The 16,398-nt window shown below is 36.2% G+C and overlaps 2 protein-coding genes across 4 annotated transcripts in view; one reads left to right on the top strand and one right to left on the bottom strand.

Annotated features, from left to right (window-relative positions):
• Positions 1–11,389, bottom strand: part of LOC121429197 (TBC1 domain family member 2B-like) — a 67,641-nt gene extending 56,252 nt beyond the window's left edge. The window contains exons 1-3 of one of the 3 annotated variants that reach the window (XM_041626144.1): positions 11,003–11,389; positions 4,101–4,248; positions 1,896–2,064 (exon numbers count right to left, since the gene is read on the bottom strand). In XM_041626144.1, the coding sequence (XP_041482078.1) occupies positions 1,896–2,064; positions 4,101–4,248; positions 11,003–11,071 (386 nt within the window). In that variant the 5' untranslated portion in view covers positions 11,072–11,389. Of the gene's footprint in view, positions 1–1,895; positions 2,065–4,100; positions 4,249–4,799; positions 4,918–6,661; positions 6,887–11,002 lie in introns of those variants that run through there. The other 2 variants (XM_041626145.1, XM_041626146.1) reach the window with 2 other exon arrangements.
• Positions 11,390–14,647: 3,258 nt separating this feature from the next.
• The window catches only part of LOC121428865 (cadherin EGF LAG seven-pass G-type receptor 3-like), a 28,786-nt gene continuing 27,035 nt past the window's right edge, over positions 14,648–16,398 (top strand). The window contains exon 1 of the mRNA XM_041625733.1: positions 14,648–15,208. Coding sequence (XP_041481667.1) covers positions 14,830–15,208 — 379 coding nt within the window. The 5' untranslated portion in view covers positions 14,648–14,829. The remainder of the gene's footprint in view (positions 15,209–16,398) is intronic.

Genomic DNA, 16,398 nt, shown 5'->3' with positions numbered 1-16,398 from the left:
AAATGTTTCAATTACACTTCAGGAGTTTATAGTACCATTAATTTATCATCATTAATGAGCAAACAATATAATTACAATTATTTCTTGTGATTTATTTTCCTAAGTTACTCTCACACAAGCCAGCAAGCTGATTTTACCTTTTCAATTGCCAATACTCAATTTACAGACTGGTTATAACAACTTTCCTTTTCTTCAATTGTTTTTTTAATTACATATGGCACCATTATAATTTCATATCAAGTACCATTGAAACCTTCTCAGTCATTAAATCAAAGAGTAAAACACAGCTTCTCACAGCTTTTCATACCTTATCTCACATTTGCACTATTACCGTATCTTGATTATATCCTTATATTTTAGTTGACGGTATATTGTTATTGTAATTTCATGATTCTTTTGTAATGTTGGTTATTTGTGAATTTCATGTGTATCTTTTCATGTGTTTGGTAAGACATTGGTCAATTCAGCTTTTGGGATGTTTTAATTAATCTTGACGCTTATATCTTAGCAGTCAGGTAAAGTAAACCACTCTCCTATTTTGCTACACATACAACACTCGTGACGTTACTGTGTGAGCAAGCTTTAAGAATCAAATACTCATTTCAAAATGCCTGGGAAATAATGTAAATGTCATGCATTTGAATTCCCTCAGAGAATGAAATGCGGGTTGAGCTAAACATTGAAAGTTGAACGGGAGGAATGAAGATAATGCAAATATCAAGGGAGAAAGGAGAGACTGGGTTTATTTACCAAGTGTCTCATTTGATGTATACCCCCATCACATCAAGGAAGGTATGATTACATGTCTCTCAGATCAGCCTTCTTTTAAAATTCCTTCCATTTTGTCATAGTTTGCATTGCGGTAAGCCCAGTACATTTTGCTTCATCACCCGTCCTTCTACCTCCCCCCCCCCCCCGAACACTTTTCTACATTATTAAAGACATGTACATTTTTTCCTTCTACATGCCTACTGTCAACCAGGGCAACTTGAACACTACAAAAACATTACAAAAACATATTCAGAAAATGATGAATATGTGTACATGTATCCTCTTAATGAATATTTACTATTACTTGAAGACTTCCTTATTATTTTCAAAAAATAATTTAGGGTGGATATACACTCCTTTTCATAGGCGTGTCCAAAGTCAGTCTTGTTGATAGTACCCTTATATCCATCTCTCTCTCTGTCAGCTGGGGTCTGGAGTCCCACAGGGCACCATCATATGCCCCTCTATATTTTCCCTTGGCACAAATGAGCTTTGACTTATCAATGTGTTATGAAAAATGAATTATCACAGAAGGATGTAGTAAATGAAGAATGTTGTACTATAGCAAGATTGCCTTCAATGGGGATATATGCGATGAGTAATAGAGATCAGAAGCATCTTTATGATGTACATGTAATTTTTTTTTTGAGAGGATGCAATTGTGACATGCAAAAACAAAATGGGGAGGAGAGGATAAATAGAACATCACATTGCAAGCAGACATACCCTGAATCTTACCATCAGATCATTATCATCACAATCGATAGCTAGTAAACCTCATTTTGATCCTGAGATATATCTTGTAAGAGAGAACCTTCAATGCAAGTAACAAGACATAAATCATTCATATATACATGTAAATTGGGTGATTTCAAGTTTAGTGTTGGTGATGGTGTTGGTGTCAGAACCACAATTTAGTTGTCCATGAGACCAAAACCTCAGTAATCTGAGTTTACAAAAGTGATCCAAATCACAATATTGATAGCTAAACAGTCAACACCAAGTAAGACTTTCCTTATCAGTCTAATTTTTATTATGGTGTTGCGCTGATTAAAAAAATAGTTCAACACCAACACCAAAAGGTCAACACCAAACATGAAGTCATCCAGTGTACCATCACTCACGCAATGAGGAATTGGTTGGAATGTTCAAGAAGAAGTGAGATGCAAGCATCCTTGACATCGATAACACCAAGGGGTTGTCCTGTATCATGTTGAGATTTGAAGAATAGAAGATAGCATGTGGAACGGTCAAGGACAAACCAAGATCTTCTCTTCTTCCATCGACCAAGAGCTATAGGTTAAAAGAATACAAGAATGTATGAAGAATATAAGAACATAAGTTAATAAAAAGTACAATGAATGCACAATGAATATACAGTGTGTTTGTATTTAAAGAATACAACAAATGTAAAAATAGCATGTTAAACAGTCAAGGACAAACCAAATTCGCCTCTTTTTCCACCAACCAAGAACTTTGAATTTAAATAACACAAGATTATAAGTCTTGAGATACATCATTATTCATTAATCTGTAGGTACTCTGTAAATTTAATAATTTCCTAACTAAATCAAACTCATCTTATGTTACGTGTAGTTGACTATACCATCATACACTTTGAAGTGTTAAAATATAATCTACATGTAGATACAAAATTATTTTTGTTTTATATTTGTGTAAAATGTAGCAAGTGTAAAAAAAAACAAGAAAAAAAACACGGACACGTGTGTAATTCAATGAGTGAAAAACACTATCTGTGGATGCACTATTATTTGTATCTTCTAAAAAGTGTTAAAATTGAAAAATGAGAAATAATTATGTGACATTATTAACTTCTTTGATTCACTTTAATTCAGTATCATTGTCTTACAAGCATCTAACTGAGCCATCAAGTATAACCTCATCATTCTCATGAGTTGCAAGGACGTTTTACAAAAATGGGTATCATACACAATGCAAAAGTTTTTTTAAACATCAATGCAGCCATCAAATGAACTGATTATATCCAAAGAATTGTTTTTAAGAGCTATAATGAACTATGAGGCATTGAGTATGTTTAGATCGCTTGATTGAAAAACATCTATTTCCTCATACTTCCCATTGTCTTTCCAGAAACAGAAACAGAAACTTATTAATTAACCCATATCCACTTCAGACATACTCTTACATGCCTTATACAGTACCGTACTTGTGATCTTATTTTTCTTAAGTGTAAGAAGTTCTAATACTTATTCAAATGAAGGACTGATGTAATTTTCAAATCGTCTTTTTTAGATCCCACTTCATTATAAACCTAGGTTTGTTAATGTAAATTTCTAATTGAAATTGCTTTGTTCGGATATTTCTGAATTATCTTTGCATCAGATCGTTTCATTAAGTTATTTTTGCAAAAAGTTTTTTTATGATAGTTCCTTTGAGCACTTTAAATTTTATGTGTGTGTGTGAGAGAAATACCCTTTTTACACACGCTAAAATTTCCTTAACCCCGTACTATAGGTGGGGCTAAATTGCCATTTAGCCCCACCTAAAGTAAGGGGTTAAGCTTAGCCCACTTTCTTTTTACACAGCATTTTTGCAAAGTGGGCTAACCCCACCTTTAGTACGGGATTATTTGGCCCTGCAAAAAAGCAGGGTTATCCGAGCAATTGTGGTGCTAAGAGCGATAGTACAGGGTTAAGATCGCTAGTGTAAAACGAAAGTGGGCTAACCTTAACCCCGTACTATAGGTAGGGCTAAATGGCAATTTAGCCCCACCTATAGTACGGGGTTAAGGAAATTTTAGCGTGTGTAAAAAGTGTAAGAGTAAAGTACTTGTACTACGAATGATCGACAAAAACCACTAGTCCGGGGTTAGCGAGTTTCGTGTGTAAAAAGCAAGCATTCCTTATTCGGGGTTAGCAATAACAATTTGGCATGTGTGAAAAGAAAAAAAATAGTACGGGGTTAAGGATAGTACGGGGTTAGCGATAGTCCGGGGTTAAGAAAATCCTGTGTAAAAAGGGTAAAAGAGTGTGTACATTTAACATTCTTAATAAATGTACACGTATGGACAGAATACTACTGCGGTTATGAATGTGCAGTGATGATTGATTTGGGCTTCATTAGGTAAGTGACCTGCTTTCATTCTGTTTTTTGGTTGCAAAAAAAAAATTCATGTACACGTATAATACATAATACCGACTTCAGATCGGCCGATGGTATTTTAATGAGAAAAAGCTATTGCTTTGATCAGGTTAGAATGACTTTAGTAGTCAGTTCTACTGGATATGTGACTGGTTGTACAACACAGTAACATGAGTTCAACAAGTATGACTGTGGATTGTACATACCTCCTCCTGGTCTATGCTGGAGGTATCCTGCTCTAGCAGCGGTAGCTGATATGACACTCATTGTAGGGGATTGATCGTTCATCGTATTACTATCAGGTTCATGGTTGGCCTTGGCTCCAACGATACTGTGATGACTTTCACCATGGTTCTGTACAACAATAACAAAGGTCAAAGGCAAGATCATAAAGACAATGCAGGAGTATACATGTAGTACGTTCGCTGTGGAATTCAAACAAATACTGTATACAATTACAAATAAGGTAACATTTACAAATATCTATATTGTTCAATGTGTCATTTCATAACCTAAATCACTGTTGTATCAAAAGTAACATAAAGAATTGATTGAAGATCCAGACAGAATCAAGTTGACTGTATTACTAGTACTATTGAATGTTTTCATTTTATAACATATATACATGTATGTACATGTCCTGCCAATCACACACACTTTTTTTTTCACACACACACAAAAATATTAAAGTAGCACTCGCTCAATATCACATATTGCACATTTTCCTTTTTATTGAGAGTAATACTTCATTCACATACAACACAGTAACACAAGTTCAACAAGAACTAAAACTTCTGACGATTTCCCAATATCGTACAATATTGCCACAAATGCATATTTTCCTGTTAATAAAACAATAATTCGCAACTTAAGAGACCTAAAGCATGAAAACAGTTGAGTCTTACGGGAGTTTTCCTCGATGGGATAAGTACAACGTTGGCTTGTAGAAACAACATGGCTTCCTTCCTTTCATCCCACTTCTAGTATTACAGGCCAACTTTACTTTCTTATGCTCCACATGACAGCTACATGCATGAATCATTCACTCACAGTTCAACTAATTACCGACAACGGAAGGCACCAATTAAATTGTCTCGCAATCAAAAAAATTAAAACTTGTTAACTATGTACATGTATTACATCCTCGCGGCTTAACAGTTACATGATAATGCGTATTATGTACAGCGCATTATTAGAGCTCTCTCACATCTGTTGAATGAAAATATTACAGTACGTACATGTAACTCAATGCAGAATGCAGACGGACTGCTAACCGCTCCTTGCATAAAGTCAGTGTAAAATACTAAAATCACAACTATAAACATTGCATTTTTTGAAATGTCACAAAAAATACATGTATATAATATAGGCCAATGCAAATTTACCAATACATGTTCACAGGCCTACATGTACTTGTACAAGGTAGTCTTATGACAAGCTCTACATGTAGGGTTGGAGATCTCTCAGGCCTACATAAATTGTGTGTGTTTGCATGAACTCTTTAATGATGCGAACGATATTATTCATTGCGGATAATGATGCTTGCTTTCCACATCACCTGACAAATGTAGCTCACGAAACTTTGCGATCTCCAAATTCCTTGATGACCACCCATTGTGAGACAAACAGGAGTAGCAAGTAAAGACTACAAAATCTACATTATTTCTCACTGGTAATGCACACATTTGACTTGCTTGAAATGGTTTCATTAATTGTAAACATTAAAATAAACACTTATTTAATCAACAGGCTCAAGGGCCCTGTGACTCAATCTAATTCTTTAACTAAGGTATACATAGTATTATTTAATACATGTGTACATGTACAAACACACTGCTCAGGTTTATAGATTGATGACAAACAGTCCTGAAGGTAGCACTAAAATTGTGCCCCTTCGAATGCCTGATGCTACATGTAGGCTTTGTGCCCTAAATATATGTTAGAATTATTTAAAATCAACTTCTTCTTTTTTCAATTTCTTCATCATCAATGTTCTTTAGAATTACATTTTTTTTCCAATATACAGGTAGGCAAATCTCATCACTAGAAAGCATGTTTTAATCATGTTTACAAGGTTGGTTTAACCACCACCCCCCCCAGAAAAAAAATGCACCTGGGGCGACCCCCCCCCTGCCTTGTCCCATGACTCTGTATGCCATCTCTTGAGAGCCTTCTGTGTATGCTTCACACTTTATTAGTAAACACTGTAGCTGACACACATATCTATGACATCATTGGCTTTCCATAGTTCAACTGAACTAAATTAAATCAATTATAAAATACCCTTTATTGGGAGGTCCCTTTCCTCTGTTGCTTCAAGGCCTAATTGTAATTTGCAACGGGTATGCAATGGGCATAAAGCCAGGTAGGTCTTTTTTGTCCTTAATAAAAAATAATACATGTAAGTTAAATTCTATTAATTCCAAATCATCTTTTTGATTCAACTTATTGGTAATTTAAACATTCATTGAAGATTCTATTTCAATAAAAGGGGCTGTTTTCTACATGTACATTTCGAGGACTACACAATTCAGCAAAGCTCCTATGAAATTTCCTGGGTTATTTCTTTAGAAGCGAGGACTGAATATTATTTCATCATTGGGACCGAAACAGGAGTTGGTTCAACAACAGAATGCAGTACATGCTATGATAATAGTACACATAATATGCATAAAGTTCATAACACTGATTCAATACAAATAATGAAATGTCCAGTAATGGCCACGTAGCCTACTTTAAATTACAAAAAGAATACCGATAGACATACCACAGGGGAAGAAAAGGATTTCTTCCGACTCAAGCGTATTCTCGCTGGACACATCTGAAGTCCACTCTAAAAACCAACAATAATAATCCAAGAACCTAGAATCCAAAGTGTATTATTGCTCCAGTCAACTTTGTGTACAAACGGAATGACTCTACCATAACCGTCGTTGAGGAAGGGTTAGCATGCCTGTATAGCTGCACAGACTTGTAATGAATACTGTGCATAATCCCAGATCACTATCATTTGTATGTCAGTCATATAGAAACTGAGGTTCATGGTAGTTACTGGCTAAGTATTTCAAAACTATCGTAATCTTGGTTTCATGCCATATAAAAGGAGGATACAGTATTGTTTGGATTTAAAGGGAAACGTCAGTCACTCTACAAATGCACAGGCCTACAGTGTAGACGTATGTGTGTACATAGTTGTATGTGTACAATGTCTGATCTAATATTTCAAAGGGGGGGGTAATGATGAGGGCCATTATTGGTCATGTGCGTGACCAAAAATTACCGGTAAGGCAAATCTTGATTCCAATCAGATATAAAAAATCTAGAAATTTGAGAGATTTATTACTTCAAAAGTTATTTAGTCAGCTATCATTTGAAAATATTTTTTGGCCATTTCCAATATGCAGGTTCAAGGTCAGAGGTCAAAAGAAGTGGGTCACGTGTGTGACTTTAAAAAGAAACAAGATTTTGAAAGTTTAATTTCATTTTGAAATTTACAGTAATTTCAAAATGAAATTAAACTTTCAAAATCATCATAATTAGTTATAAATCTCTTTAAAAAATTTACTCATAAACTATATAGTATCGGTCACCACACATGATGAACAATGGACCATGATGATTTCAAAATAATAATAATAATGATAATAATAATAATAATGATAACAATAATAATAATGATAATAAATAATGAAAATGATAATAGTAATAATAATAATACAAATTAAACATACTCTTTTGGTCACACATAGTAAAGCAATATATCTGACTGCCCCCCCCCCTGGATAAAAGTACATGTATAACCCTCTAATTACAAGAACCAAGAACTTTACAATGCTTCTATAGATTCCAGCTGTACATGTACCATACTTGTGTAAGCAGAGGTAAAAACACTACAAAGTTCACCTTGGCACACAGTAAAAAGAGAAATATTGATAAAATTTTAAATTATTTATAATTATGTTAATTTACTGAACACATGATGTAGGCCTATACATTGGCGACATCATCAAACTCCACAAATAAACATCGCACTCTGTTAAGAATGCAACATAACATCAAATCTTATACATAAATTTTGCAATTTCATTTAAACTATTTGCATTTCAGACCAAGGGTGTACATATATTTGACGGATGTACAGTACTTAGTGAAGCAAACAGTAATTTTCACTGAAAACTGTAGTAAATTCCTGAAATGCATGCATGTGATTGGGTGATAGCAACTTTGTCAGTGAAAAATCACTGCTTCAAGAAAGATTCAAGAAAGACTCCCCAAATATATAAGAAGATTAATACAGGGACAGATCGGATGAACTTTCGTTACACTTTGGATTACCTTTAATACAAACTTCCTCGGTACAAGGGTAGACATGCATCCCTTGGTACATGAAGGGAACGCAGCAAGGCAGTCTTCACTACAGAACAGGTGCATTCAACCCTGCATGCCTGAATTCATTTCAGCCGCATGTATGTAGGAGGCCCCTTGCTCAGGCCCCATACACCATGCATGCATGTACAAGGTAATCTACTTGAATGTGAATGCATGATGTATGGGGTTAAAGCCTGTATTTAGCTTAGTGGTAAATCCTGTCAAATTCATCTATCACTAGTTTTCAATTCATCAATATCATGTGCGGTACATACATGTATGTGTACAGAAAATGATGAACATGTAGTGTGTATTTGACAAGATAAATTTTGTGATTTTACATACTAAGACTGTACATAGGCCTACATGTACATGATAATCTATTATGATCTGGTATCTGATCAAACTAAACAGTGATCTGCAGGTTTTTCTTGTTTTTTATATTTCCTTTTCCAAAGCATACGTATGTAGAATGGGATGAAAATTGCACAAAGTCCAAATTATTACAAAAATAAGTCAAATCCTCGCGAATACACTTCATGAAACCTCAAGATGGGAAGGAAAGTCTAATGATGTAGTCAAATCTCATTCCTTATAAACTCATAATGACGCATAGTACATGTACATACATTTATTATTACCAGGTACAATTAAATAAAAAAAACATTACTTTTCAAAATAGATCCTTTAGTGAAACTAACATGCTCTCTAATTTCACTCTAAGAGGGTGTTGCAAAGTATTTGCGATCAATTGCAAATATTCTGTTGCAATTTTACAACTGATCAATGTTTTATAGCTGTAGCAAGTCAGATTATAATTCTTGTTTCAAGAAGCAGATTAGCAATCAATAACTAATTTGCAATTAACTACAAGACAAGTGATTGATTTAGGGACCTAAATAGACTTGCAATTGATTGCAAGTTTATTGCAATACCCCATAAGTGCATTATCATTTTGCAAACCATTGACTATCTGATACAGTGTTACATTACAGTTATATGTACTGTTCACAGACATGTTGTCATGATCACACACAACAAAGTTTCTTGAGACTCATACAACCATCATACTTTCCTTCATGAATATTAAAAAGATTACACTGTTAATATCATCTGCACAATTTAATCAATGTACATATATTGCTCACAGGGTCCAAATCTCATTCCCAAGAGAAATGAATTTGTTTATAAATTGAGAAATTAGATCTATTTCAATTTAATTCTACAGGAAATGGAGCTCAGACATTGATGTTCTCTCTGTCACAACTTGAAAGGATTTCCATCATATTTTTTACACTTCAAAATTTCTCTTGATAAAGAATGGCTTAACTTTATTATCTACAAATTTCAAGTCCAATCACATTTTAAGAAATCATACAAGAGATTTTTGAAGAAAACATAATAAAGGGGGAAAAATGGAAAATCTGAAGGTAAGTTCAATTTATTTGGAAGATGATGTATAATGAGCAATAATATGCCTGCTATGATAAAACAAATATTATGAAGCATTTTTAAAAATATAATTTCAAAACTTTGTAAAATGCTTTAAAAATTTAAAAACACATATATTTGAAAACAGAACATTAATGTGTCAGACCTGCCTAGACCTAATACTGTTTTACATTCCAATAGGGTTGTCAATATTGGCAAAAACAGGAAATATGCAAAATTAATTTAAAACATGTGGGCGAATAGTTCCTTTCACAAAAAATCTGTGCAAAAAGCATCATGTAAAAAAAGGCAAATCTACATGACTTCAAAGAGAGCAAGAAAAATATTATTTGATGAAAATGAAAATAATCTTTTTCAGAGACTAAACCTGAAATTTCAAACAGAAATGAACAACATAATCATTATCCATTACATGTAAATGGTATATCTAGATGTATGTCATAATTTTTCAAATTTTACTTGTACTTTTGCAGTTTTATACAACAAACTAACAAAGGAACATTTTTTTTAACCGAAACTAGAATTCCAGATATGGTGTCCTATTACTCCCTCAAATAAAACAAAAATGGAATTTTCTGTAAGTACTCCACTCACCTATTAATGATGACAATGATGATGATCATTATCAGCATTGTCATCATCAACAGCAGCAGCAGTGCTCAGCAGAATCGTCATTATCATCATCATCATCCTCATCCTCATCACCATCATTGATCATCATCACCATCAGCAATTCTTCATCATCATCATCATCATCTTGATCATCATCACCATCACTGATCATCATTGTCATCATCGATGATCATAAAATAATTATCCTCATCATCAATATCATCAGCAGCAGCTGTACTGCTGTAGCACATCAAATCATCATTATCATCATCATCATCATCACCACCTTCATCCCTCTTCTTTTTTTCATCATTAAAATAATCATCATCATACATGTATCAACCTCCCCCTCTATATTGTCTTCTTCTTTTCATCTTTTATCCTCCTCATCATGCTCATCACCATCCTCCTGACCTCATCATCACTGACATCTCTTCTGGTTGAAATGATAGATTTCATGCCCAGGCCAATGTGAATGATTATCATCAAGATGTCAGCCTTATCATCCTGAATGCCCATCCCCCCCCCCCTCTTGCTTAAATTGAATTGAACTGAAATGTATTGTTATGACTGTATTTAAAAAATAATGTAAGAATTTAGATCTACGCCTAACACAGTTGAGTTAGACCAGGCCTAACGAGTAACGTTACTCATTTCACTAGATTTTTCAACTTACCAAAAGAAATTGTCGGTAAAGTTGATTGTTTGATTGATCCTTTTTATTAAGTCTCGCCAGCTCAGACATGGAGATGTTCCGATCCAAACGACTCCTCTATCTGATCTCCCTGCCGAGCCTGGCCCTGGCCCCTGGCCTCAACACCCTTTTCCCGATTGCGAGCTGTCTTTGGCGAACGTGGCAGTATTAAACAAAGATAGCGGTATTTCTGGTAACACGAGAAAATAAAGGATAGTATCAGATCTCTGTCTCAAACGTTAACCAATGTAAATGTTGTAAAACAAGATCAAGAATTCCAGGTTTACGTTTGACTGTGGAATTCTCCGATCTCTCGAACGTCAGATCAGATCCGACGGCGACGGGTGAGATGTCTTGCCGAAAAAGTCAGCTGTCTTTTCTTTTTCCTACTTTACCGCAAGCTGGCGTTGTTCCACTGGCCTGCAGTGCGTATGTGGACCCAAAGTTCGCTCGGATATGACGAACCATTTGTATTGAAACTCACCTGGAACCATTTGAACTTCAATAAAATCAATATTCCATTGCTTTTATGCAACATATAAGTATAATTTGTCGTCATAAGTGCCCCTTCAATAATCTTGCATCCAAATCTAATATGCCCTATAACCTCTACATGCATCACTTTGATTACTGGCTTTTGATGCCTAAAATAATGAACATGCAAGTGTCTTATTTCCATCATTATTTTTCCTTTACCTTTTTTTTAGATGGTAGATAGTCAGTCTATATTTTTTCGAACCCATTATCCATTTATTCTATTGTGACCCCCTGCATCTGTCACACTGATTATTTCTGAACTTACACCCAATTCATCCGATATTTAGAAACATTGCCCTCCCTTACTCCCGAGTAATAAATCCTCCCCCCCCCCCTTTGCTATAATGTTTTGACATGTCTTGTCCATGGAAGCATTAAAGTGCCACCCAGATGTTCATAGAATCATCTCATCATGTCTACATGTTTTTGGGGAAAAGGATTAGATGACGAGATCTCGGATCTGAACTACATTTATCTGAGTGAGACCGAGTTGAAACAAACTAAGCTAAACTGAACAACAAAAAAAACCCGAATTGTTGAATAGAACTGTGTAGGCCTATCATGATCATGCCTATTAGATATACTCAGATCGAATCTTGTCAATCCGCCAAACTGAAAAAAGTTATAATCATATTAGACTAAAATACTAACTCTGCGATGAATGATAGAGCGCCATCAGCATGATCGATCAGTATCGCGAATACCGTTTGACTAGGGATGTTAAATAGCAGAATTGGTTAGGCAATAGGGATGAATGGGGCACGAGATCCTGCCTTTAAATTTCCATCATGGAAAATTCGCTCCCATATACGATTTCATATTTAGCAGTTTAGTGCAGAGCGGCACCAAGGTATTATGATATACGGGGGGCGCAGATTCAGAGCAGAACTTTTAAGGGGTGTTTTGTCTGAAAAAAATACCAGCTCCGCCCAAATGAATAAGTAAAAAATATAGATAAATAATGGCATCATCCATTTTACAGGACGGGCAATGAAGGCATTACAGAGGATGCGCCATCATGATTTTAAAAAAAAATACGGGGTGCGCCGGCCTACACCTTCGACCCCCCCCCCCCCTCTATCCGGGTTGTGGGGGGGGGGGCGAGTTGACCAAAGGTGATGTATTTTCCCGGCCTTAATTCCAAAATGAGAATGAAAATTAAAGGAAAATCCGTATTTTATTATTTGAAACAGCATCTGATATAGAAATACTCCGAACGATTTTGGTCTGCCACGGCCGGGGCTTGAACTCCCGACATCCCGGTTGCCGAGACGGACGCTCTGTACCAATTGAGCCAACACACCTGTAATAGTGATACAGCCTAGCCCCCCCCCCCCCCACCTCCCCGCTCTCTATCTTTAGGCCTATATGCCTTTCTTGATTCTGCTTTAATATTCCTCTTCTCTTTTTCCTGTATTATTTTCACTGGTTCCAAAATCTTAGGGCATCGCCCCATGTGGCCCTCTTTGACCCCCCCATCGTGTGATATTCAAAATAATGATGATATTAACCTGATTCACAGAGGGCAATTGTTTTCACTCAATTGGAAAAGAAAGGAAGGATTTGGAATAGATCCAGCATGTCCATTATAATTTTCTTTTCTATTTAATTACGATGATTGTAAATGACAAACAATGCTAATTTTGTAAATTACAAACGTCCAAAAGAGTTCATTCTCAATCGGGTACTTGGGCTAACCTTAAGAAATATAGACACTAAAATCATTCCAATTAATAATCAACATTTACTATTGTGACAATACTTTATCGTAACTATCATGATGCGACAGGTCAATGAACTGTTAATTTGTAAGCTAAAATAGTTTCCGGGGAGATATTGTTAAAACCATGTAGAAACCAGTCTTGAAATAATTATGTAGATTCCAAAAGAAGAATCACATAGTACACAATGTGATCATGACCCGGGGGGCACTTCCATTGACGAATGGATACAATGCCCGACCATGGGGTCTCGAAAAGTACCCTAAACACGTATTTTCCATATTCTGAAAATGCACCCCTTAACAAGTACTGCATGGCGTGTGAAACCCTACCCTTAGCAAGTATTGGAAACAAAACGATACTCTTGGCAAGTATTCCCTAAATTGAACTCCTAAACAAGTACAGCGATATTTGAATTGTTATGTCACGGACGTCGGTCTGGGTTTAGTACGGTCCCACCTCCCACACCTCCCGCAAATCGATCAAACACGTAGTGTTGACAGTTAGGGCAAAAAGTACATCCTTTATAAAACACTTTAGTCTTAATTTCTTATACCCATCCCAACTTTGACCCTAAATACGTAGCTTTCCTAGCAAAATAGACCCAAATAGATAACGTTTTTTCATTGTTTTAGTGTTTTTGACACCCTTATTACGTTACGTATACGTAACGTGCCCTATCTTGAAAAAGACACCCTTTTATGTTGTTTTTTTGGTCGCGTATGGTATTCACTCGTCAATGTAAGTGCCCCCCCCCCCCCCGGGGGGGTCATGATGTCTTCTCTTAAGCATGGATGTATTTTCCCGGGTTTTAGTTTTGTTTCAACCAAACTATTGTGCTACACGGAGCCTCGAATCCAATGCAATTACAAACCAGACTAGAGCAGTGCAAGAGATGAGCGAACTTCGACCCTACGTAATGTCCCATGCGCCTATCTGGGTAAATTCAATCAATTATTATTGTATTGTGTCTAAGTTCAACCTCTGAAATAAGATCTTGGTATTCAACCCTACATAACATTTAAATATGTCTGTATTTCAATTCCGGCTCAGACCTCCCCACTCATCCCTTGCAGTAAGAGGAGAAAAAAGAACAACCGTGTTTCAAAGGGCAAGAACCTATTTCAAGGAGCAACATCATTGGCAGGTTGAATGGGGAAAAGGTAATTCAGTTTGGCTTATGTTGCTGGTTAAAACTCTAAGAAAGATGCTTTGCTAAACTAAAATGTTTTTTAATGGATTATCATATTTGATATGGCCTGGTGATATAATTTTGCCTTGGAAGAATATTGTGATGAGTTTTAACGTTGAGGGCAGTGGTCAAAATCTAGTGAATTACTAGTAGCGTGCTTCCCAGATTGATGTTTGCGTGGTAAATTTGCCCGGCCCTGGATCTCGGCTTCGAAATACATCAGACCAAATAGCAGACGATGATCAGCGCAGTTTGACAATACCAACTATGCCGAAACGGATTCTCCAGATTCTACTGCTAAACTTCGGGATCTTATAATTGAATTTGTAGCATAACCTGTTGTTCCATCCACCTTTTATATGACTCCAATGGTCGTGATGCATCACCGCAATGGACATTTGAGTGTCAACTTACTTTTATTGCTTGGGATATTATTTGTGGATTGTCCATCGGTGCTTACCGAGTTACGAGGCGGATGGGCCGGGCGAGGAAGCAAGGTGGAGGAGACAAGAGCTCATCCTTACAGAGCTCCAAGAGCTACCAAGATCAACCAAGATGTTCTCGATCAGCAACTCTCATCGTTATCGGATGTTATGTTGGGGGATGATGGAACGCGAAATCCTGGCAAGATCTTGTTCTACCGACGTGGTTACACGGCTACTATCAGGGAGGATGCCATTGTTGGATCAACTGTTCTCACTTTACAAGCTTTCTTTAAAGATCAACGGACTTCCGCAGGTATGCCCGTCTCCTTTTCCTATTATCCGAAAGTTAGAAATTAAAATAAATACGCCCAAACGAAATTCTGAATGAAACTTCTTCTTCTCCTCCTTCTTCTTCTTCTTCTCCTTCTTCTTCTTCTTCTTCTTCTTCTTCTCTTCCTCTTCTTCCTCTTCTTTTTTTGTGGAGTTGTAGATCACTCGATAGATCATGTTTACGCTATCTCGAGGGCAGTTTTCCACCATATACGCTCTATAGGGACATGGCATTGAAAGAGGTGCTATTTTAGGATTTGGAAACCGGGTATATTGCTTCCTGCCTGGATATAGAAAAGGGGCGAGGGGAAGACAGACATGTAGATGAGAGAGAGAGACAGGGGAGGGGGGGGGGGGGTGCAGAGACATGAGGAGGGTTGGGTGACAGAGACAGACGAGGCAAGAGAATGGAACATAATCCGAAGGAACGATTGCTATGCAATTCATCATTATTTGATGTGAAGGGGGGGGGGGGGGCATTGTTGAAAGGAGGAGAATATGTCTAAGAATAAACAACTGTTTTCCTCATAATGTCGTTGACATTGAACCACTTAGTATAACAGTCTGTGGTTTAACGCTTAAAGGTATGGCCACCTATGAGGACATTGAATAAATATTGAATACATCTCTATTCCCAAATCATAAGAACTAAGAAACACAAAATATGCAGGATTCTACTAACATAATTATGCGGGTAATTATGTTATAATTTCATTTTTCCCACTACCAAACAGGTGTATTTTATAAGGACTTTTTAAAGTTAGAGAATTCTTTAACTGTGTAGGTTTTTACACCATAGCGCTGCCCTACTTTATGGTGAACTTATTCTGTTTTATGCCTTTGGACACCAGACGAAGTGTATACAGAGTTAATATTTCTTGACCTCTAATTGAGAATAGGCCAAGAGCATTTTGAAATGATATTCAGCCAATGTCACTTGTCAGATTTGACCCGTTAAAGCAATCGTAAAACAAGTTATGGATACCCAAATATGTATCTGTCAATTCGGATGCCGCGAACTCACAGAACAGCCTATACCACATCATACCCTTTGAACATCACCAGCCCAAGAACCAAGATTTTTTTTATAACTATGATCTAACATTTTAATCAACATTTCTTATAATGAGTGCCTATATATTTACAATACCTATACATTTATTCAGTAATTGA

The sequence above is a fragment of the Lytechinus variegatus genome, chromosome 15 (assembly GCF_018143015.1).
Source record: "Lytechinus variegatus isolate NC3 chromosome 15, Lvar_3.0, whole genome shotgun sequence".
Classification (NCBI taxonomy): Eukaryota; Metazoa; Echinodermata; class Echinoidea; order Temnopleuroida; family Toxopneustidae; genus Lytechinus; species Lytechinus variegatus.
The sequence above is the reverse complement of the archived record's forward strand: the minus strand, read 5'-3'. Positions and strand labels throughout refer to the sequence as shown.